The sequence below is a fragment of the Heterobasidion irregulare genome (genome assembly GCF_000320585.1).
Source record: "Heterobasidion irregulare TC 32-1 unplaced genomic scaffold scaffold_01, whole genome shotgun sequence".
Classification (NCBI taxonomy): domain Eukaryota; kingdom Fungi; phylum Basidiomycota; class Agaricomycetes; order Russulales; family Bondarzewiaceae; genus Heterobasidion; species Heterobasidion irregulare.
In genome coordinates, this window is record NW_009258197.1 from 2,708,634 (window position 1) to 2,730,674 (window position 22,041).

The 22,041-nt window shown below is 49.0% G+C and overlaps 10 protein-coding genes across 10 annotated transcripts; 6 read left to right on the forward strand and 4 right to left on the reverse strand.

Moving 5' to 3' along the window:
• Positions 1-652: 652 nt before the first annotated feature.
• Positions 653-4,382, forward strand: HETIRDRAFT_244958 (uncharacterized protein; the record flags this gene model as incomplete). The annotated part of the gene is made up of 11 exons (XM_009543101.1): positions 653-825; positions 881-1,307; positions 1,363-1,906; positions 1,961-2,093; positions 2,217-2,868; positions 2,927-3,124; positions 3,317-3,386; positions 3,446-3,786; positions 3,844-3,941; positions 3,999-4,160; positions 4,223-4,382. Coding segments are annotated over 11 exons (2,958 nt in total), but the record flags the coding sequence as incomplete, so codon positions are not given.
• Positions 4,383-5,013: 631 nt separating this feature from the next.
• Positions 5,014-5,832, forward strand: HETIRDRAFT_437965 (uncharacterized protein; the record flags this gene model as incomplete). Its single annotated transcript, XM_009543102.1, has 2 exons — positions 5,014-5,085; positions 5,137-5,832. 2 exons carry the CDS (start codon positions 5,014-5,016, stop codon positions 5,785-5,787), a joined length of 723 nt encoding a protein of 240 aa, XP_009541397.1. The 3' UTR covers positions 5,788-5,832.
• A 168-nt stretch (positions 5,833-6,000) lies between these two features.
• HETIRDRAFT_153986 (uncharacterized protein) lies at positions 6,001-7,605 on the reverse strand (the record flags this gene model as incomplete). Its single annotated transcript, XM_009543103.1, has 7 exons — positions 7,434-7,605; positions 7,368-7,382; positions 7,025-7,315; positions 6,888-6,948; positions 6,612-6,829; positions 6,312-6,547; positions 6,001-6,261 (listed from the first exon to the last, which is right to left on the reverse strand). The coding sequence occupies exons 1-7, from the start codon at positions 7,555-7,557 to the stop codon at positions 6,001-6,003; spliced, it is 1,206 nt and encodes a 401-aa protein (XP_009541398.1). The 5' UTR covers positions 7,558-7,605.
• Positions 7,606-8,045: 440 nt separating this feature from the next.
• Positions 8,046-9,800, forward strand: HETIRDRAFT_145519 (uncharacterized protein). Its single transcript, XM_009543104.1, has 6 exons — positions 8,046-8,117; positions 8,249-8,875; positions 8,932-8,951; positions 9,004-9,075; positions 9,133-9,443; positions 9,500-9,800. The coding sequence occupies exons 2-6, from the start codon at positions 8,344-8,346 to the stop codon at positions 9,684-9,686; spliced, it is 1,122 nt and encodes a 373-aa protein (XP_009541399.1). The 5' UTR covers positions 8,046-8,117; positions 8,249-8,343; the 3' UTR covers positions 9,687-9,800.
• A 287-nt stretch (positions 9,801-10,087) lies between these two features.
• HETIRDRAFT_307252 (uncharacterized protein) lies at positions 10,088-10,421 on the forward strand (the record flags this gene model as incomplete). The annotated part of the gene is made up of 3 exons (XM_009543105.1): positions 10,088-10,213; positions 10,270-10,292; positions 10,352-10,421. Coding segments are annotated over 3 exons (219 nt in total), but the record flags the coding sequence as incomplete, so codon positions are not given.
• Positions 10,422-10,710: 289 nt separating this feature from the next.
• HETIRDRAFT_41588 (mitochondrial import inner membrane translocase) lies at positions 10,711-11,134 on the reverse strand (the record flags this gene model as incomplete). The annotated part of the gene is made up of 3 exons (XM_009542044.1): positions 10,711-10,888; positions 10,955-10,993; positions 11,061-11,134. 3 exons carry the CDS (start codon positions 11,132-11,134, stop codon positions 10,711-10,713), a joined length of 291 nt encoding a protein of 96 aa, XP_009540339.1.
• A 267-nt stretch (positions 11,135-11,401) lies between these two features.
• HETIRDRAFT_167066 (uncharacterized protein) lies at positions 11,402-14,280 on the forward strand (the record flags this gene model as incomplete). The annotated part of the gene is made up of 6 exons (XM_009543106.1): positions 11,402-11,653; positions 11,709-11,870; positions 11,928-12,331; positions 12,384-12,507; positions 12,562-13,215; positions 13,270-14,280. The coding sequence occupies 6 exons, from the start codon at positions 11,402-11,404 to the stop codon at positions 14,278-14,280; spliced, it is 2,607 nt and encodes an 868-aa protein (XP_009541401.1).
• A 385-nt stretch (positions 14,281-14,665) lies between these two features.
• HETIRDRAFT_306668 (uncharacterized protein) lies at positions 14,666-15,539 on the reverse strand (the record flags this gene model as incomplete). Its single annotated transcript, XM_009543107.1, has 6 exons — positions 14,666-14,767; positions 14,826-14,951; positions 15,007-15,019; positions 15,074-15,203; positions 15,259-15,343; positions 15,411-15,539. 6 exons carry the CDS (start codon positions 15,537-15,539, stop codon positions 14,666-14,668), a joined length of 585 nt encoding a protein of 194 aa, XP_009541402.1.
• Positions 15,540-15,921: 382 nt separating this feature from the next.
• HETIRDRAFT_469614 (uncharacterized protein) lies at positions 15,922-17,619 on the reverse strand (the record flags this gene model as incomplete). The annotated part of the gene is made up of 10 exons (XM_009543108.1): positions 17,473-17,619; positions 17,186-17,258; positions 17,052-17,117; positions 16,828-16,966; positions 16,743-16,774; positions 16,682-16,692; positions 16,586-16,629; positions 16,339-16,532; positions 16,072-16,279; positions 15,922-16,013 (listed from the first exon to the last, which is right to left on the reverse strand). The coding sequence occupies exons 2-10, from the start codon at positions 17,204-17,206 to the stop codon at positions 15,922-15,924; spliced, it is 807 nt and encodes a 268-aa protein (XP_009541403.1). The 5' UTR covers positions 17,207-17,258; positions 17,473-17,619.
• Positions 17,620-17,757: 138 nt separating this feature from the next.
• On the forward strand, positions 17,758-22,013 carry HETIRDRAFT_145522 (glycoside hydrolase family 15 protein). Its single transcript, XM_009543109.1, has 35 exons — positions 17,758-17,904; positions 17,963-17,990; positions 18,042-18,060; positions 18,120-18,187; positions 18,241-18,309; positions 18,362-18,375; positions 18,433-18,467; positions 18,518-18,588; positions 18,639-19,044; positions 19,112-19,167; positions 19,225-19,363; positions 19,419-19,479; positions 19,535-19,543; positions 19,603-19,676; positions 19,730-19,807; positions 19,865-19,931; positions 19,989-20,022; positions 20,077-20,093; positions 20,202-20,229; positions 20,292-20,306; positions 20,362-20,375; positions 20,433-20,450; positions 20,508-20,515; positions 20,576-20,606; positions 20,685-20,693; positions 20,754-20,784; positions 20,846-20,854; positions 20,906-20,916; positions 20,969-21,182; positions 21,241-21,312; positions 21,372-21,454; positions 21,512-21,584; positions 21,640-21,704; positions 21,765-21,791; positions 21,860-22,013. Exons 1-35 carry the CDS (start codon positions 17,840-17,842, stop codon positions 21,918-21,920), a joined length of 2,079 nt encoding a protein of 692 aa, XP_009541404.1. The 5' UTR covers positions 17,758-17,839; the 3' UTR covers positions 21,921-22,013.
• Positions 22,014-22,041: the final 28 nt, after the last annotated feature.

The following is a 22,041-nucleotide window of genomic DNA, read 5'->3' on the forward strand; positions in this document are numbered from 1 at the left end:
AGGTCAAGTGGACAGAGATTGGTGCCAAGACCCTAGACAAAGTCCACAACATTCTCATCAACAAGCAACCATTAGCATGGCAACAATCATTATAGGATTCTTGGGGAGGCAGAACCCCTTTGGCCAATATTGAGCATGTTGTGCAAGCAGTTGGCAGACTATAATAAACATAGATAACAGCTGGCTTTCGCCATCACCTGTAGCTGTGATAGTGAAGACATCAGTGCCTTCCAACAGCTGGCAAATGCACTGGACCTGGAAATCATGTGGGTCTTCAAACTTCTGGCAAAGGAGAAACCAAATGAGGGCATTTCCGGAGAATATGGTGAAAGACTCGATGCAAGAAGGGTGGATTGAGAGCTGATCGACGACAAGAAACCGCTCCGGCGGTGCTTCATCGTTCATCTAAAGGACTACGACGCGTCGTTTAACGCGTTCATGCATTAATTGATCACATGACGCTTACACACATTCCCACGGGGACCATCAATTGAGGCTTGCGGTTGAATATAGGCTAACTTTCATCTGTTCTCCACAAAAGTCTACGGACCTCCCCATAGAGCATACTCATGATGCCAAACTTGTCATTCCAATACATATAACGAAAATCTCCGCGCTTACAGTGACTTTGATTATCATGGCTTACCTCCAATCTTCCCAAAACTTTGTCCGCGCCCTTAAGGCTACCCCCGACGCAGGCGAACCCTCAAAGATACAAGTTGCGAAAGAGGCATGGGACACACCTTCATTTCACATCCCTAACAAAGGAGAAACAATTGTGGACTGGGCCCTGACGCGGTTGTTGAAAGACCGCGCAAACGAACCGTACGTGCACATAGTTCGGATTTCCTTCGCATGCCCATGAGCTTACACTACACAGGACTTCGAATCCTATCTTGGATCTGCGGTATTGGGAGCTACTTGCTGATGTCTTATATCCGCGCTCAACATCGCAAACTATTGGAGAGTCTACCCGCATGCATAAGACATGGCTCCTCCCTCTCCTCAATAGGACTCCCATTGCGCCTATCGTCATCTCTCTGTTCAATCTATCGACTAGCTTCGATTTGAATGAAAGGAGTCACATATACTCAATATCTTGTCGATCTATATCCTTGCTTTGGCCACTCGCCGTACAAAAAATCACCCCAGACTCCTTGCTAGATTGCTTCGGGGCGTTGCTCGGGCCCTTGGCTGTCTTCGATGCTCTTGGGGCACCATCAGCAGACGATGGCTTCCAAAAAATTGGATCGATGGTCACCTTGTCGTTGAAAACAGCGTTGAGCAACTCTTCGAATAAGAAGAAGGTATGCTTTGTACCGAAGTTGTTCATCTCTGGTGACTTACTCTCACATGTGTTAGCTCCACCAAATTTTTGTGCAAAATCATCTTGAGAGCTGGCTTCGATGTATGGTGAAGTCACCTTGCGATGGTGACGGAATGTTGCAACCCCCACTACTCTCAGACATATATGCGGTTGGAGTGGAACTTCTCTTCAGTCTCGATACCCTACGGCAACTCTCCGATGCGAATGCCTCTGCATCTCTCTTCAGTTCCTTCAAATCCATCATCACCACCTTGCCCAATATTTCTCTTCCTATATTGCCGCACCTGCTAGCCTCTTTCGCGCAGAATGTCCGAAAACATCGTTCAGCTATATTCGGTCCAGGAGACGCGTCGCTGCTAGACGCGCGCACAAGTTCTGTGAAGTTTTTTGCTGCTCTAGAAGAGAGCTTGAGAAATCTTGGGGACAATAAGCAGCAGACGCAGGTATGGAAGGCGCGAGGGGAGATTCTGACCGTTGTCGAGAAAGAGAATCTGTTCGTGGTCGGGTCGGAAGAGGCTGAAGCTTTGTTGAAGGAGGACATTGATTTGGCCATTCATGCTCTGGGCGATGCTTGGGAAGGTTTGCTTTTTTTAACCCTTTCATTGACAGGAGAGTCTCATTCAGACCTTACAGAGTCCCGAAAACCCCTAACAGATCTGTCTATCAAAGTCCTATATATTATCACCCGCATAGATTACGAATTGATAGATGATTACATCCCGCGCATTCTCCCGAACCTGCTGACAATTCCAACACCTGTACAGCCGTCGACCACATCGCCCGCCTCCGAATTACTTCTCCTGCTCCTCTCAAGCCACACAAAAACACGCACGCTCCCAACATACATAGCATGTGTTCTCACCGCTCTCGCATCTCCGTTGTCTCTCAGCCCTGAATCTTCATCCACCTGGCGCACAATGTACACAAGCACCGCTGCATCTCCCATCCTGATGTCCTCCCATCTTGAAAAGCTCTCGCGATCTGTCCACGCCTTCTTTACCCCCGGACAGCTACTTAGCACGACGCGAGACGTTCTCAGTGCTCTACAAAAAATATGGGAAGGATTTTTAGACGCGTACAAAATAGATTTATCTCACAGCGGAGTCGGCGCTCGGAAAAAGAGGCGCAAGTCCGCACCAAAGGAGGAAGTCGCATCTACGAGCTTGAATGTGGACTCGTGGGCAATACGCTTTGCCCATGCGGCGAGAGTCGTGTCATCAGTAATTTCAGCACTGCCCGTTCATCTAGTCACGGACGAAGGACAAGAAGAGATAAGGCATACAGTAAGGAGCGCAATGGAAGGGTTTGTCAGCGAAGCAATACAGACAAGCTTAGAGCAGGTTGGCCGAGCGGAAGAGGACCGAGCGAGAGCCGACGGAGACGAGTGGGCAGCACAGGTTGTTGGCACCACTGCGTTGAGGCTGAGATATGCCGTGGAAGCCGCTGGTGATTTTGGAGACATTGCGTTTGAAAAAGCAGAAGAAGGGATGGTCGCCGTTGTCTCGAATGAAAACGCCCTTCCCGAATATCGCATCGAAATAGTACGTGCGCGCCCTAGAACTTTATCTTTCAGGGCTGACTGTGCCCGACACTACACAGTTCCGTACTCTATTCAAGCGATCGGCCTATCCTGCTTTCACGCATCGTCAAACCGTGATCAACGCCGCTCTGACATATCTCGAGAGATATTTTGCGAGCCCTGCATTATTGAGCCCTGCTACGTGGACTGGCCGATCCTCTCAGTTGGGCTTCGAAGACCACGGCCACGCCACGGCTGCAGTCGGTCTACTGCGACTGGTGTTGGACAGGTGGTTATCCGTCATCGAGTATGTAGGCGAGCTTGGCAATATGAATGCGTTGAGCGGCTAACAATTGCTTGTTAATTGTAGGATCTTTGGCTCTGCGGTAGAACACGAACGCCTCGTTGGTATATTGCTCTCAATCAGCGGTAGCGAGAAAATACTGTCGACCCCATCTACAGCGCGAGAGCTTACACCCTTCGCAGTCGTCCTAGAATGCTTCCATTCGGCGGACTTTTGGGAAAAGAGCAACATTCGCGGTGAGCGATGTTACATGTGCCGCACACCGTGGCTTTCTAATAGCGATCATCACGCGCAGCTGCACTGCTGACAGTGCTCCAGATGAAGACGTTTTCACTCGACGCAATAGATGTCCCGCACGTTCTGGCACGCTCAAATAGCAGAAGGAGTCGAAGGGTTTCTGTGACGACCACACAGATTCAAGATGCTGCAGGAGCATATAGATTTTTACTATATAGCCCGAGCGAATACCTCTCGCGATCGTCGCGAAATGATCTGCTCAAGCGAGCTATCTCTCTGGATATCGCCGTCGGAGTTTCACCATCACTACATCAAGATGCAAATAACGTCTCGCTGGTTGTTTCCTTGAGGGCTTTTTTGCTCAAAACCTTTAGTTTCATGGGATCGGCTGAGCATCAGGTACGTCTATGACATTCGCAAACTGGAATGTATCTATAAACTTAATTCATTTCATAGCTCACCCTTGAGTATGTGCTGCACATGATCGAAACGACACCGTCCGCCATATTTGACTCCGACTCCATCACTCTCAACCTCATTGACTTGCATCTAATGTGATTTATCTTCTTTTCTCCGATGAATAGCTGAGTATTGACTACTGAAACTCATAGCACGATAATACGTGACGCGGAGAAGGGGACAGACAACGCCCTCATACAAACAGTCAAGAGGCTAATCGGATTGCCTTTTGACTTTGGCTCACAGACCGCAATCCCCCGCCTGAGTGGGCTTCGGTTAATGAGTATGTTAACCGGAGGAACGACCGTTTCTGTGTAAGCGGCCTAATCTTTCAAATGATTGAGGTTTTCTTTCGAATTTGACGATGGCGTTGCAGATTGTCGCAGGCCTTGTTAGCGACATTGATGAAACTATATGAGCATATAGCGGGAATTGTTCACCCTCTTGTCGAGAACGTCGTGAACTCCGGAGACATATCCGGGTCTTGTGATGTGCTCGAGTGTTGGTGCCAATGTATCGCATTTGGACGCTGGATAGGTTCTTCAAGTAAGTACTCATCAGCGTGTTTACTCGCTTTCCAATCTGATCAATGCTGACCCTCCTCTTCGCTAGGCCTTCCTCCCGCAGGACATGGAAGGCAATTGATACAAGTATTATCTGCACAACCAGACCAGAAAATATCTTCCACGCTATGCAATTCTATTTTGGCCGTACTGCTGACTGAACTTCAATGGTGCACCGAGATCAGCCGGGAATCTCAAATCGGTGTCATTGTTGCTGCATATGTTCTATTCGCCCGATCATGCGAGGAAGAGGGTGAGCTTTAGAACTGCCTGCTTTGAAGTACGTGAAGCCTGACCATTGGTTCGCTGGTCAAAAAGGTCAGAAGTTAATGGATGTGACCTTGGCTGAAACCTGTCGCAAGTGGGCAGTAACAGAATTTTCTCATGCACTAGAACTGGTATTGGAGCCACTGTCTACCCAGGACCATGTCGAGGATATGACGCATTTAGTGCATATCATGGCATTAATGTTACGCGAGGCACCTGAGGGTGAGTTTGAGGCCTTTCATATCAGATTTTCCAGTTTCTAAGATTCGGGACAGGGACATTGAAAGTCGTGCAGTCATGCATGACTCGCAGTCTCGATGTTTTCGTGAACCATTCAATGTTCTATGCTGGATCGCCATCGCTTCGCCAACAGGTCCTCGATTTTATACGCCAGCAATGCACGGATCACGTAAGTTCTTGATATAGTCTTCAAAATTCTACTAAACGTTTATCTATACAGCCGACTTCGTTGCGGCCTGTAAACCTCACCAACATCTGGTCTCTCCTGTCCAAGTACCTGTCCGGTTCCGATTCCCACGACGCAGAGACTCACAGCAATATGTTCCACGACATCACGGCGATTATTGGCGCACTTGTCCGCCTGCGCCGGGATCTCGTCTCTATCACGCTTCCCCACCTATGCATAGTGCTTAGCCAGTTGATTCGAACTCTTCGCAGCCCCCGACCCCATCTCGGCATGAAGCAACACAAACTCGTCGCAGACACATTTCCTAAATGGATCGATCCCTCGCGTCCGCTCGGAGTAGACGAGAGCAAGGCATTAGCTCGCCTGCTATCGACGCTCGCTACAAAAAGTATCGTCCGTACTCACATGCAGGACACGCATAAACACGAGTCACTTTCCCGTCCATTGGCGAAGCACGTAACATATGTCATCGAGGCCTATGTCGACGCGCTCAACGATCCGTTGTGCGGGATGTCGACCGAGGTGCGGCGTGAGCTGCAGCCAGGCTTGTTTATATTGTGTGGGATGCTAAGCGAGCACGCACGAGATGCATTGATGATTTCTGCATTAGATGCGGGCGGTAAGACGGCGATGAAGCAGCTCTGGAGGGAGTACGAGAAGCAGAAATATGTCGGAAAAGGCTGATCCAAAAATAGACCTCTGAAAACAAGCATGATATCCTGAAAAGCTTGTCGGTTGGCTTACGATGACCCAGTGATTGTTCTCTCTAATAGACAAGAGTACAAGAGTATTACAACAGGTAAGTATACCCTTGACAAATCGTCCCCTTCCCAACGATCTTTGAGTGCGCACATGCTGGAAAATCTTCGTCAAGGCGATTTAAACCGCCCTGAAGCTCTATGCCTTCTTCACAGGACGGATATAGATATCTCTGTACTTGCCCGGCACCTGTTCAGCCTCAGGAGCAACAAACCCCGCTTTCCGTTTCTCTTCGGCAAGTTCGCGAATCAGGGCGAGGAAATCTTCTACAGCCTTCTCAGTAGTCTGGACGTGCACGACCAGACGAGAGCCGCCTAATATGATTCGCTCATTCAGCTGGCTACCGCGCTCGGCGATCTCAGCGTAATCCAAACCAAGAGGCGATGGGTCGTAGAAAACCTAGGTTCGGGTAAGGTACGCACATACGAGTCGAGTGGAGAATGGCGCACCATGCAAGTCTCGGCCGGGCTTGTTATATGCGCCCCAATATCCTTGAGGCCCTGCTCAAGTCGGCGAGCAAGCGAGTGCACATGCGGCAGTTTCACAAAGTAATTGGTGAGAGCATATGCCGCAGAGGCTGAAAGGATGCCAGTCTGCCGCATTCCACCGCCGAAGAGTTTCCGGAACCAGCGCGCTTTGGTGATGAACTCTTTCGTGCCTACAAGACAAGACCCGATGGGGGCGCCTAATGAAACGAGATCGATCTGGGGTCAATGGGGCTAAGCAAAGACAAGTTGCTGAAAACGTACCGAGGCCTTTGCTAAAGCAAAGACTGACAGAATCGAATGGTGAGGCCAGTTCTGCGATGGGGTTGCCTGTTTCTGCAGCTACATGCCAGATGCGAGCACCATCAAGGTGCATTTTTACACCCTGGCTGTGAGCATAATCGGAGATGCGGACGATTTCCTCCTGGGGTATAATGGTACCGTTCAAGGTATTTTCAAGTTCTATAATCTCAGTTGGAGCGCTGACAAGTGGCCAAAGTCAGCGGTCCTGATGTCAAGCGGAGAGACAATTCGTTGTACCAATGGAGATCGGTGCCAGTGACGATGTGTTCTTGAATATCGGACAAAGTCAAATGATGACCTTGAAAAACCATAACATAGCATTAGTTTGTATGATCCCCGAGTAAGTACCTTGATTCAGATCTCGTGTAACTCGCCGTTTGAAGGAATGACTGTGATCAAATGAGCACCAGAGTGGAAAGCTGCACCGCCTGCTTCGTATTTGTTTATGTGCGCACGATGGTCACATAGAACCGAATACGGTGGCTGCTTGAGATGTGTCCTCAAGGCTATTTGGTTGGACATAGTGCCCGAGGGCATGAAGAGAGCTGCCTCTTTCCCGGTCAATCGGGCCATGTGGGCTTCTAGGGCGATGGTTGACGGTTCGTGATAGACGTCGTCGCCAAGGGACGCTTGTATAGCATACTTGTACATCTCTCTGCTTGGAACTGAGACCCTTTCAGGATGCTTCCACGAGCTGCCAACAAGTAAACGGTATACCTGTGATTGTATCGGCTTTATCTCTCGTTCAGACAAATTAAAAAGTAAGATAGTTGAACTACTCACATATGAAGCATCTGGCTACGTCTGTAGCCTGACGAGCATTGTCTTCCGATTGAGTGTCGGTCAGGACGTCGAACTTGACGAGTTCGGCAACCTTAGCCCTGGCGGCCTCGATGTCTTCAGTCATGGTGGTGTTGCTGCGGATTGGTGCTAGGCGAAGATGTGGGACGAATCTGCAGGATCGGATATGACTCCCACATAAAAATGGTCGTATCATTTCAGATCATTTCAGAATAGAAAATGATATCTCTAAGTTGACTTTTTTGAGATCTGTGACACGTGTGAGTCAAAGTGTACTATGCGGATCGGAACTTCGGCCGTATGTACATGTGTAGACATGTGTGTCTGTCAGTGTCTGTCATTGTCTGCCTCCACTAGACTGCGCTCGATCATATTTGGAGGTACACTCGGTAGCACTCGTCGTCATCGTCAATAACAATGCTATCACCGAGAAGCTCAATGCAGCTTGAGTCAAGCCTCGGACCATGAAGCGAACTGTTCCAGGCCACATGAAACGCTATGGAATGGTAAAGATGGTATTACAGCGAGTAGTCTCGAGGTAAGAGCTGCTGTGTGCCTCTTGAATTGAAATTCCTTGGCTGTATCATTCATCATCATCAACGAGTAACCAAACAACACAGTCTGGTATATTTATGGGTCACCTCCCATGTGCGTTCGTTTAAAAAGGTGCGCTCTGCGTCGAACGTTCTTCGCCTTCTCCCAAATACCCTGTTGTCCCGGAGCCCTGGAGGCCTTTTCACGTTCTTTCTATAGATATTTTTGATTCTGTTATCTTCGTAACTAAATTTGTTTCCAAGGCCAACTTCCTTTGAACGTTCAAGTCACTCGTTTTATTTAAACACCCTCAAGTCTCGTCTGTATCTCGGTGCCCCCCTCTCCCTTCTCGTCCAGCATGCGCGTTTCATACACGTCTCTCCTCACGCTCTACCTTCATCTTTCTTCCGCTAATGCCGCCCCGACACGCCGACTTTTTGATACAATTTCCAGTCTCAATGACGTCCTCCTTTTCGATGCGCCCGGATTTCTTGATGCCTCCGGCAAGACGACGATAGCCCAAATGGAGGCCTACGTCTCCCTCGCCGCATTCAACATCTCACCGGTCTTGAGTGCCGCCGAATCCTTCATCTCGGGTTTGGGCATCAATGTCACCGACGTAGACAGGATCGGCGACAGGCTCAAATTGTTCGCAACAGTTGGATCAGGCGGGAAGGAGGTCCCGGTTACCGTTGCTGGGTGTAGTCCAGGAACGGCAACGTTGGATAGTACAGCCGGATTAGGGAGTGACCATGGAATCGTCCTCCAGAATGTATCCCTTGGCACATGTAGCAGTGGACCATTGGTAGCGACCGTTAAGTCCACGGACAACAGGTCATTCACTGCAAAGGTGTTCCCGTCCCCTGCGAACGGTTTTGGGGTGATCTCTGGTCAGTCTTCATTCATTTCTTTCAAGTAACCCTTCGTCTCATTTTGTTTCCCTCAGACATCGATGACACCGTGAAGGTATGTTCAAGCATAGCGTATCTGGATCCAGTTTAACAAACCCACATCCAAGATTACCAATACACTGGACAAGCTGAAAGTCATCCAGGCGACTCTGCTCGATGACCCTACTCCAGTATCCGGAGTAAGTCTATATGGCCTAATTTTCCACACTGTCATTCGGTAACGCATTTCCCCTTAGATGCCCGAGCTTTACAGTCATTTAAATACTGCACTGTCCAAGCCGGCTTTCTTCTACGTCTCAGGATCACCATTCCAGCTCTACCCTTTCCTCAACGATTTCATCACTACCACGTTTCCCAATGGCCCAATCTTCCTACAGAACCTCACTTTCACGAACGTCGAAGGTCTTGCTGATCTCGTTGCCAACGAAAACCAAGTTTTCGACTATAAAGTCGGGCAAATTCAGAAGATCCATGGAATGTATCCAGGCAAGAAGTTCCTGACTGTTGGAGATTCGACACAGAAGGACCCTGAGACGTATGGTCAAATGTGATTGGTATTTTTCTTTCAGGCGGTCTGAGCTTCGACTGACTCGTGTCCATCAGATTCCGCCAGTTTGGTGCTGACTTCGTCTCCTGCATCTGGATCCGCCGTGTAGATGGTGCGAACAACACCGATGCTCGGTTTGCAGCTGCTTTTGAGGGCGTTCCAAGTACCCGCTTCAGGATTTACGATGATACAGACATCATTAAGACGCTTCCTACCGTGGATGTTGCTGGTGGTAAATGTTGACGGATGCCTCGTAATCCTCGTGACCGTTGACATTACGCAGTGCTGTGCTTTTATGTGTCTTTGGACTGCATAATACTGAATCATCTTATAATGAACTGCCTATGTTTGACATTCATACACGTAAAAGGCCATGAGCCTACAGCCATATCCGACGCGTCGACGCGTCAATTTGCTTTCTCACGTGAAATTAGACGATCCCTCACGTGCGCTCTCGTGTATATGGCCTCTTCTTAGCTCAACCGTGCCTTTACCGCTCTCACTCTTGTTTTTTCATTATCTTCAACTTCTTTTCTGTCAAGAACTTTCGTCTCTGTATACTATAATCACTATGGGCAACGTAACTACTCTCCGATACGTCTCTATCAGGCTTCCTGGCTGCTGAATGTATTGTCTTGGTTCAGGGAGCAAAGGCACAGCAGAAGCGCGAACGTAACGCCGAAAAGAGTGGTGGCAAGGGGTCGAAGAGCCAGAGCAAGGTTAACGAGGCGGCAAAGAATATCGTGTGCTCTGTCTGCAAGCAACCTTTCGTACGTGCTCATTACTGGAAGTTGTAAACACTATCGCTAATCATCCATGTATCCAGCTGACTACCACTCGTGCACCTGCGTGAGTCCTCGTTTGTTCACCAATCTCAGGGCTTGGCTGACAAGCTTTCCAAATCGCAGTCTGGAAGAACACGCACAGAATAAACACTCGAAAACGATGGCCGACTGCTTCCCTGGTTCGGCGAAATGATGATTTCAGATTTTCTCACTTGTGCCGGCGTGTATTCATGTCCTTTAGGTCTGATTTAGAGTTTGGAGGGTATGGTGGGATAGATGCTGATAGATGTCGACTAGCTTTCTCCTGCAATGGCATTGGTTTAAGTAAAGCCACGAACGAAGTTGAACGCATTCCATTTACGAATTAGAGTCAGAAGAGCGCATAAGTTAAGCTGGCAGATAATGTGCGTCGCTGTCTTCGTCAACGCCGCTCTTCATCAACATGAATCTGTTGTTGGTCATGCTCAAAGCCATCCTCCACCTCACACGCCCATTGGGCCTCCCGATCCCATAGCGTTTGCACCTACACTCTGCAACCGCTCCCCAACCTTCTTGTTCGCCTCGAAGAATTTCGCGACGCATCTATCAATACATACGCTCTCGCCCTTGTTCAAATCGCCCTCTGCATAGCGCGTGCTGATGCACTTCGTGTGACACGACCTGAAGAGACAGCATGAACATTCATCAACATAGTGAAACATAAGAATAAATAAAGGCTTCACGTACGTGACTATTTTGTTGAAGACGTCTGTCACCATATCCAATCTGATTCGAAACGCGCAAATGATTGAGTAAAATACAACGGGACACGCGTGGATGGGGGTGCACATACTCGCTGACGGCCATCTCGATCCGTTCTGTGTTGATGGCACCTGAAGGCGCGTTGGATCGTCCAAGGAAAGACATTGGAATTGGCAGTATTCGGTCCTCACGATGAACAAGTTCGAGTGTGATTGAGGATGAGGTGAAAGCAGAGAAAGTCTAATGGGAGTTGGCAAGAGACGAAGTGTCCGCTAATAGTGTCCGCCACCGCGCGCCAAATCCGGCTCGCGATGCGGAAAATACACTTTCGCGTTCTCTTCCTTCCGCGGCATTTGACTCCTTCACTCTAGATTGAGCGCAAGAGCTGAACACCCTCACCGACAATCCAGGTAGACTTTCTGGTGCGTTACCATGGGGGGGACAACTACACTCTCTGTTCATCGTTGCCGCTTTGTCGACTACTTGCCGTCCGCCATCACCTCTCTGGCCTTTCCCCCTTTGCCTTTGCCGTCTTTAAAAGGCAAAAAGAAAGTAGATTTCTCTATAAAAGTCCCAAAAGTTGGGACACTCGTCGTTGGCAGAGCTAATGGCAATATAGAGATATGTGAGTGGACGGGCTCACAGGCTGAGGTCCAGGCTCCTCAAGCTTGGGTCGTGCAAAAGGTACGTCTGCAGTGACACAGAAATGGGACATATCTGATTCGCGGGCGCGTTCTAGACACTACCAGGTCCTCATCAATCTAAAGTTGATTCTCTGGCTCTCACTCTTCGGCACGCTATGGATCCAGAGGACGTCCCGTCTCTTGTAGACCTCCGTCTCTTCAGTACAGGTGGTGGAAGTGAACTTTTAGAATGGGATATTCTCAATGGATGTATTCGGGTAAGCAGCGGTCTCGATTTGTGTAACACATCCATGGTTCTCACTTTTCTTGCACAGAGAACAATCTCGTCCCAAGGAGGCTCCATCTGGTCAATAGCTGCCAATCCATCATCTACTCTCCTCGCACTTGGCTGCGAAGACGGCTCCATTCATCTCTGTTCTCTAGAAGATGACAGCCTTAGTCATTTCCGCCATCTCGACCGCTCCAAATCTCGCATTCTGAGTGTAGCTTGGGGTCCCCCCGTACCGCGTGAAGCAAAAAAAGGCCCACACTTGCCCTTGTCAGAGAATGACGATAGTGACGACGATGAGGATGAATGGTTGGATTCGTGGATTGTCGCTGGATGCTCTGATAGCAGTTTGAGAAAGTGGGACATTGCGACAGGAAGGGTCCTTGATCGCATGGGAACGGATAAAATGAGGGGTGAGCGGACATTGGTCTGGACAGTTGGTGCCCTAGGGTAAGTATAGCGCCTGACTCGATATTGCGTGTACGATACTGATGTCCTACAGAGATGGTACAATCGTATCGGGAGACTCTCTTGGTATGGTCAAGTTTTGGGATTCACGAACTTGTACGCAACTGCAGAGTTTTCAAGCGCATGGTGCTGATGTTCTTTGCCTCATAATTGGCTCTGTGCGCTTACTTTCGTTTATATATACCCGCTGCCAAGGCTGACTACACAACTAGGATGGCACGACGGTCTATACATCCGGAGTGGACCAGAAAACAGCCCAGTTCTCCCTCATCAAGACCTCAGGATCGTCCCTTCTTTCATCAGCAAGCCGTTGGGTCCAGTCATCCTCCAAACGAATGCACTCACACGACGTGCGAACTCTAGCGATCTGGCCTCCTCATACCCCACTACCGTCATCCCATCATCGACGCTTCCCCATTGATGTTGCACCTATACTCGCATCCGGCGGCCTCGATATGTCAGTAGTCCTCACACCAGCCGCTCTCCCCCAAACAACAACATCTGCCAAAATTATCAACCCCCTCTCTACAAGCACGGTCGCAACCTTCGAAGATGCGTATCATCGACGACTCGCTTACTCTTCTGGGCCTAGTTCTACAAGCGCGATTAAAGTGGCTAAGCAGACGCGACTGGTCATGTGCATGCGGGAAGCTAGTTTGACGGTTTGGAGGATATTGCCGAAAAGTCGTGTAGAGGAGGCAGATCAGGAGCTGTCTGCGGACGGTCAGGCGGGAGGCTGGGAGCAGGTGTTGGACATGGTGCTCAATGTTCGCACTAATTTGATTGCTAGCGCAATCTCGGACGACGGTGCATGGCTTGTCGTTTCCGATTTTTACGAGACCAAATTATTCTCACTGGAAGCAACCGTGAGTGTTTCGCGTCTCTTGCTCAATCCTTGTTGAGAAAGCTTTATCGAGCAGAAATCTGGTGATCTGAAACCCAAACGTGTTCGTGAGTTCGGTGAAGTCTTGCAGCAGCATATAGCAGGCTCGCCAACCTCCACTGGTGCATCCTCGCTCGTGTTTAGTCCTGACTCGTCAAAGCTTGTGATGACCCTTGCCGGTTCGTCATATATTCTCGTGATTGACCTCGGAATGGACACCGGGAAGCCTCGCGTCCTGCGTCGATTTAGTCAACATCGAGTCAAGGATGTCATCATTGGTGAGAGGACAGTGAAGGGCAGACGAAGCGAAGGTGTGGAGGATGTTGAGATGACCGAGGTCGATACAAATACCCAAAACGACGCCCCCAGCATGGTGACCTCAGATATTGATGAGCCAGCATTCTCTAAGCCCGTTATCGGGGCCGTCACTCGCATGGCGGTCAGCCCTGATGGTCAATGGCTTGCAACTACCGACGACCACAGGCGCACGCACATTTTCAACCTCGACTCCATCCAACACCACACCGTCCTTCCAACCTTCCCACACCCTGTCCATGCGCTCGCCTTCTCTCCAAGCACCCCTTCTCTACTTCTCCTTGCCTTTGCGAACAACAATATCGAAATGTACGACGTCGAAGCACGACAATTTCCCCCGTGGTCCCGCGAGTTGTGCGCGTCCCTCCCGAAGCGGTTCACTCATCTACACGATCCGGTCCTCGGCGTTGCGCTCATGCCCGCAGCGGAACCAGGCAGCACGGCCACGAGCCTGGCGTTGTTCTGGGGCTCGACCTGGATATGCAAGGTCCAGTTGGATGCCCCTGCCGGCTGGGGTGGGTTTGGGAAGAAACGCAGGCGGAAGCAGCACGCCCCGCCTGGCGCCCCGACGAAGGAAGACGGACAGAACTTCAAGTTGATTACGCATTACCGACCAATCTTGTTCGTCGACTTTTTGGATATGGGTGAGCTGCTGGTCGTCGAGCGCCCTCTAGTAGATGTGTTGGCCAAACTTCCGCCAGCGTATTTCAAGCCCAAATATGGAGCCTCATAGATGGCCATCTAAAAGTATTGTACCTCATTTGAATTTACTGTTGTTTGATCATTTCGAGGGCGATTCAGTTGTGATATGTGATGTGCGGTACAATCAACAAGACCGTTCTGTATTACCAATGAAAGTATGTACAACGTCGTCTGGAGCAGAATATTCTAGTGGCTAATGATGCAACGAACACCTCTACTCGAATGAAGTTGAGTGTAAGAGCTGATTGTAAGGCTACAAGATACAACAATGATAAGATAAATGGTGAGTTGAGGTGGGATGAAAAGCTTTTCAATGCAAGTCTAAAGGTGAAGAGCATCCTCCTGATCTTGCCTACGGACCTCGCTGTAGAAGACGATCAGCCAAAGGTCCGATAATAAAGAGAACGAACCAATGCTCACTTAGAGTTGATGATAGACAGGTAAAGCGTCCAGAACACCCCGCAAGACTGCTGGAAGGGTACCCGATAGGCCAAGGGCATGAAACGGAAGTTCACAAACTACAATCGTATATCCGCTGTCAAGCAATGAAGAAAGTAGACCAAGATGAAGGCGAACCTGTGCGGCTGGCCAGACTTTCCAATTGGCGATGAGTGCAGGGCGGTAGAGATCTTTGTACTTGCCGCGAATGTGCGCCCCATCACGTCCTTCCATCACGCCCATTGAACCAAGGAACACCGCGAGCTGCAAGAATAATGGCCTCAAAAAGGAGTTAAAATTGCACCCGAGTGACACGTACGCCAATAGGTGCCCTGTATGATGAAATGTCAAGCTATCAAAATCATGCTGCAGCACTGTCGACGAACATTACTATCTGATCGCAGGCAACTCGTTTGCATAACGTAGCCCAACGCGGGGTAGTGTGGCCAGACTGCTGACGCGCTTGCAATGGAAACCTAGCCTCGAGAAATCTATTCCAGCGACCAATCATTGGACCTAGAGTATTCCCTCAGCATATGCTCCACAGATATCGGATATAATTAGCTCTTACTCATTCCAGCACCGAAACAGAAGAAACGGAGAGTGCGCAAGGGGTCATATGGCATCCGTTCTTTGTGCGGGTCGTGAGATGCAGACTTTCCAGCACCGACACAGACGAGATGTCAGTGGGACGACGAGAAAGTCAAAAACAAAACGACTCACAAACTGCTGTACCATCTGCGCGACGACATCCCCTAATGCATTGAGCGCACCGCCGGCAATGGCGAGTGTGCCGTTTGGATGAGACTCGAACGATTGTTGGTAAGCACGGGCGAGAGCGATGCTAAGCATTTGTTCTGAGGGTTAGAGCAGGGATATGTGCATGGCAAAGACCAACCGAATCGCATTCATGCACTGTCTCGGGTTTCCACTTTTGTGGGGTTTTTGTGCGTCGTTCAGGAGCAAGTTCAGCCGTCGCGTGACGTCACCGCTACCGCTACGCGTCACCCAAAGCGCGCCTCCCAAACCCAGTTAGCTGATGCATCAAAATAGGGTCACTACGAAAATACAGAATTCATATACATATTTAGGACGAAGACTGTGTATCATGCATCATGCATCATGTCTAATTCCTTTCGACCTTTGTCCCCTTCACTACGACAACGATGATGCCTGTAGTGCGGAATTGTGACCGTCAGAATATTCAGGATCTTTCGAAGGGCACCTGCCGAAGCTACTTACCTCCGGTGAGCATATTGTAATTTCCTCGCCCTATAACGCGTAATAATCCGTTGATAATACCTCCGTGCGCGGTAACTGATATATCTTTCAAATCGCAGCTAACATCACTGAATGTAACCGGCAAGAATTAGTCGCGACTCACAGGTGTCGTCGATATCTTGGGCGAAGAGTCGATTCAAGAAATTTCTTGCGCGCTCGTCTACGTGGGCTTTCGTCTCACGCTCGGGGGTCCAAAGTACATCATGTTCCGAGAATCCATTCTCGAACTCGAAGTCAGGGAATTCGGCGTGGATCTCCGAACGCGTCCGGCGCTTGTCGCAGGTATGTTCTCCGTACTCTTCGCGCCAGTTCTGTCGTTACGAAGGAGAATTGTTACGACGATGCTGGTCAGCTAGATGGCATGATATACCTCGATCACCACGGGCTTGGGGCTTGTTGCTGTGAGGATGCCATCGAATGTGAATACAAGCGTGCGCATAGCACGCCGCATCGGACTGCTATAGAGCTTTTGCGGGAGCGGTATTCCTTTCGACACCTCAGCCTTCCATGCAGCGTTTGCGTTGCGCGCCTGGTCTTCACCCAATGCTGTGAGAAAGGGATCCGCTGTCGCAGAATAGTATCAGAATAAATTCAACTGAAGGATCCGCATAACTTACGGCCCCATATCATTTCCCCATCACCGTTGAGGAGAGACCAGTAGCTATCCAAGGCCAGGAATCAGCGTTATAGAATTGAATCGACAACGAACTCACTCGTCCCAGGCCTTTAAAAGATCAGTTAAGGTCAGTTTAATCTTCACTGAACTACCCTCACCTGTTCGCCATACTTGCTGGCTGCAACATTATCTGGAATAGTATTAGTTGCTCTAGTTCTCGATTTCCTGTAGGAGTCAACAAACGGTATCCCTGCCCATGCCTTCCAAGAAACAAAACTTTATAAAATATCCCGGAATTGTTGGCAGAAGCAGAGTTGAGCTGCTCGATTTTCGACGTGAACTCTGACCAAGAGCCTGATAGCAACCCCAGTGAAGGCGGTGTCTATGGAGTTTGCGGTGAGTGGTTTGGAGCGGAAAATTGTGCTCGCCGTGGGGGGACTCGGACCAGCGAACGTTGGGGTGCTTACCGGTGCTATCGATGCCGGGTCCAATTCTAATCTAGCATTATCCTGGATAAAGAAACCTGGTACGATCTAACGTGACGCTTACGATGAGAACTGAAAACGAGGGATGTGATTTGGAAGAAGGCTCACGAACTGACCTCGTATCTTAACTCGGACATCGTCGTAGATGCGGAGAAAGCAGATGCTTAGGAACTTGGCCGAATGATTGTGCTACTAAAGGGTCAGAAAAGAACTCGATCGGAGCGGGATGATATAGAACATGAATTTTAGACATCGAGATTCCTCGATAAATCGGAATAAACTTCGCAACAGATAGAGCACGGGTATTGTAAGATGGCGTCGTCCCCAGATATCCCTTAGAGTTCGGGCTTTGTGACAGAGAGAAAGAGACGGATAGCAACGGGGTGTGTGGGAGGATATTCACATTTCAAGATGGTTGCTCGTGACGCTCGTGTCGTGAGATTAATTCACAGGATATCGATGCGTTGTGTCGCAGGAACTTGAACAGAACGTACTCTGATCTTGTGGAGGATATGAATGCAGGTCAGTGCTTGTTGCAGAGCAAACCTAGAAGAAGGAAGGCAAAGAACGTTGAGCTGCAGAACCTTACAGAACTGCTACAGAAGTCGGAGTCAGGTTCGGGCGACACAGCCACCGACGCCCCGAGGCCCGATCAGCAGGCTTCCCCAGCTCGTCACTTGGCGCCCTGAATCGATGTCCCATAAGTACCGGGGTTGAACACATTCGCGTTGCCCTCGATCCACTCGCACGCTTCCCACATACGGTTTGATATGAACACATTCCACTACAAAGGCTCCGGAGAAAGAGACTATGTGGCGATTTCTGATCATGGCCTGTTCGTTGTGACTCCTTTACTGATCGTTTTGATCATCCTCACGAAATGTGTTGTCTAGCATTGGGAACTTGAGGACTGCAGCCCTCGTACGTCCCATCATTATGACGCAGTTTTTGTCAGCTGATTCTATCCCGTAGGTCAGTCTCGATGGCTCTAGTGAGTGCATGCTCTGTGCCGTTAGGCCTAGAGCCGTGGAGTGCTGAATCCCGCCGAAGTCGAGAGCTATTGCATCCCAAACTTCGACTCTCCATCTGTCTTTGCTAGGATATTGGACAAGGACAAGGTAGCTATACATTCTCGTTTTGACTTCTCTGTATCTCATACACCTCAAAATAGGGTGGTCATTTCTCGATCTCGCCCCCCGTTCCATTCACCACCAAGCAGAACTATTTGCCAAGCTCTAATGTATGCCCCTTGATCTACGAGCTTCCAAAAACTCGCTTAAAGTCAATAACAGGTCCTCCAAACCAAGTAAAGAATTCAATGCAGCCAACTTTCACCACCGACTAATAAATTTTTCGAACATAGATTCCTCAATGATGAAGGTGTTATCAGTGTGACAGGTAAAACATATTGAACGTGGATTAGTTACCTCAGTTAAAACCCGATATAGACTTTCTTCCCCGCAATCCAAGTGCGGCTGCGCACAAGCCGCTTCTTCACTGGCTCATTCGTCGTGTGGAGGTATGCTCCTAATATTTTTCGTATCTTAACTCGCCATTGATGTATCTCAGGTCATTCGCGGCAAACTACCTCTTCGAGTGGAATGCGCCCCTGCGTTTGATTACGCTCGCGTCCCACACCACACTAGCATCGTCGACGATCACTCCATTCCCTGTGGCGGGAACGACGGTGCTCCAAAGCAACAGAAAGCCCTCTTTGAATCTGACTCGCTTTCGCTTGATCTCCGCTTTGTCGCGGAATCTACGGTGGAGAATGTCCCTGTACCGGACGTTGAACTTCAATTACTTGATCTGGCAAAGAGGGGGCACAAAGGTCCTGCAATCAGCGTGGACCTTGCGCTCGAAGAGGGCCAGGCGGTGACGTTCATTTTGAGAACTGCGCCGGAGGCGAATGGAAACGAGGCAAAGCTTAGGCCAAGTGAGGCCCGCGCGCAGGCATTGGGTGTGCCCCTTGAAAGTAGGTTTGCAGCTCTGCGAGATTCTAACAATACAATTAGCAAGTGCTAAATTACCTGTCTTTATAGAGTTGATTATCGGTGCTTCATCCCTCAGGGAAAAGGACGATCCCTTATTAACCAAGGTTTGCTATGTTTACATGCGAGTGTCTTACAGTCGCTCAAAAATCGATGTCCGACAGGACCTCATCCACGAGCTCTTGTTAGGGACCAATAGATATTGGAATGCATGGATAAGGAGGTCTACTTACAATGGATCGTGGAAAGAAGCAGTGCATCGAAGTGCGCTCGCTTTGAAGCTGCTCATCTATGAGCCTACGGGTAAGTTTATGTTGCTTCTTACAGTGAAAGTAGCTCTCAGATCATTGCCTTTCAGGTGCAATCGTGGCCAGCCCTACATTCAGTCTGCCAGAGTTCATCGGTGGGACAAGGAACTGGTAGGTGGATTCCCTGCTTTTGAATGAAGATATGACAGTCGAACACGATAAACAGGGATTATCGGTATGTACAGCTGATTTGGAGTGCTGAAACCTGGAACTCAATGCATCTCGGTTGTGCAGTGCATCCTGGATTCGTGACTCGTCATTCACGCTCTATGCCCTCATTCGCCTCGGGTTCACTCATGAGGCCAATTGTCTGCACCTTTTCCGACTTCCATCATCATTTTCGCTCATATTTTGATCTCAGCCTACATGGATTTCATATTCGAGAGACTAAAAGACAAGAACCCAGATGGATCTTTGCAAATCATGTACACTATCCACGGTAAGTACTGGATATGTGCCTTGTCGTGGGTCTTGTACTGAGAGAACGAATTTCCAGGTGGAAAAATATTCCCAGAGGAAGAGCTCATGCATCTAGATGGCCACAAAGGGTCAAAGCCTGTCAGGTGTGTCTGACGTCTAACATAGCATCGTCTATGCTAGCTAATGCATACCCGCCTCAGGATCGGAAATGGTGCCATAGATCATATTCAATTGGTGAGTAGGCCTTAAATCTGGCATCGTCGTCTTTTTTAAATGGTCTCTTTGAAGGATATTTACGGTGAACTGTAAGACAGTGAGCACTTCTTCCGTGTTCTTTTCTAAGAGTCACTCACCAATAACCCGATAGACTAGATTTCACCTCTCAGCAGAAAGGTTCTTATGTTGATCTATAGATTGGACTGTATTTATCTGGGACAGAAGGTATGGCCCTCTCTAATTTGTTCCATACATCCTTCGTTGACAAGTATATCCTTGACGACAAGTTTGGTCGCCCATTGGTACGTTGCTAATTCACGAAGTACATCTTGTTACTGAAAGAATGTCACAAAACAGTCATATGATACATGGTGAAAGCCCTGTTACTCCGCACTTTTCGTCTTTGCTGAACGGATCACATACCTCAGGGTTGCTGTCCGAGAACTGTAAGCTAACAAACATATGAGTATCTTGCAACGGACTAATATCTCGATACTATTCAGAGTGGATTGTACGTCGCCAATCCTACTTCACTCGCACCGCGCACTCACTCTTGCCTCGTGCTGCACAGTTGTCGTCGCGCACTACAACGACACAGATCTGTACGTTTCTTGTCTATGTTTTAACCCCTTCCCGCCCTGGTCGATTACTCAACAGGTACGCACTTGAATGCTTCACAGGTCTATCTGGTCAGTTAGATCATCATCAAAAATGCGTTTGAGTCTCCTTATGAATGGTGGATCTGGCAGGGAAGTGAGGAACAGAGAACGGCATTTCACCGTACGTCTTCCGATGCGACTTTGGGAGGATGCAAACAACTGATATACACAATCGGGTGCAGTATTCGAAGGTGGGCAACACCATGCAGTGGCAGTGACTTTACTGACGCTATCTTATTAAGGTCATGATGTGGTAAGCTCATCCTCCAGAGCCTTCAGAGCATGATATACATGATACTTCTCAGGGTTGCTATAGATCGAGGTCTTCGCCTCGCCGACAAGCGCTCCCTTCCCTGCCCTAGGCGTCTGAAATGGCTGGAGGCGCGCGATGATCTGTATGAACAGGTGATGAATTACGCGTGGAATCCTGAGATGCAGATATTTGGACAAAGCTATGAAGCTACCCACGTCCTCGACTCGTCGGTGCTCATCATGCCCCTCGTATTCTTCGCCACAGCGGTGCGCCTGACTCCACCATATAAATTGTGCCTTCTCTGCTCATGATTTATCATGACAGTCGGATCCACGCTTCCTAAGCACGTTAAATGCAGTCTTAAAAACCCCGGAACGCGGAGGTCTGATGGCCAATGTGTGTATCACGGCCCTTTCCCCCACGACCTGTTAATCACGCGTGTGTTCTTGCTTCAGAATCTCGTGTATCGTTACAACACGCAGGAATCGGATGATGGCGTTGGCGGTGAGGAAGGCACGTTTTGTCTGTGTACGCTGTGGTAAGTTCCCTCATACGTGTGGATGAGTGCTCGTTGTAAACCATGTTTCAATCAAAGGTGCATTGAGGCCTTAACGCGAGCTGGGGAGTACGACAAGGCGATGCTCACTAAGGCAGTGTCTATGTTCGAGGTGGGTTTCCTGTACAATGTGACTTAAGCATGATCTAACTGTGATTTGGCTACAGGATTTTCTTCTGTACACGAATCACGTTGGCCTTTGCACTGAGGAAATATCAGCGTCTGGTGAAGGGTGCGTCTCAGTCTTAGACTCCAGAGCTGCCCTTCATTCTCATGTGATATTTTCTCTTAGACTGGGCAATGCTGTTCAAGGCTTCACGTATGTTTTATTTTCCCTTATTTTCCCGGATCTTTCAGTCTAACTTACGTACCTTGCTCTGTCTGCAGACATGTCACGTTAATCTCGGCGGCGTTCAACCTGTCAAGGACTTTGCAAAAGGTCAAATGAAAGTGCTTAGAGATCGAACAGTTCGCATGAAGTGAGATTCTGTTGTACGACGATTTGTTGTGAGTGGAAATTGTACGCAAGCTTTGGTGATGGACGGATCATGCCTGAGTAAGACTCACAT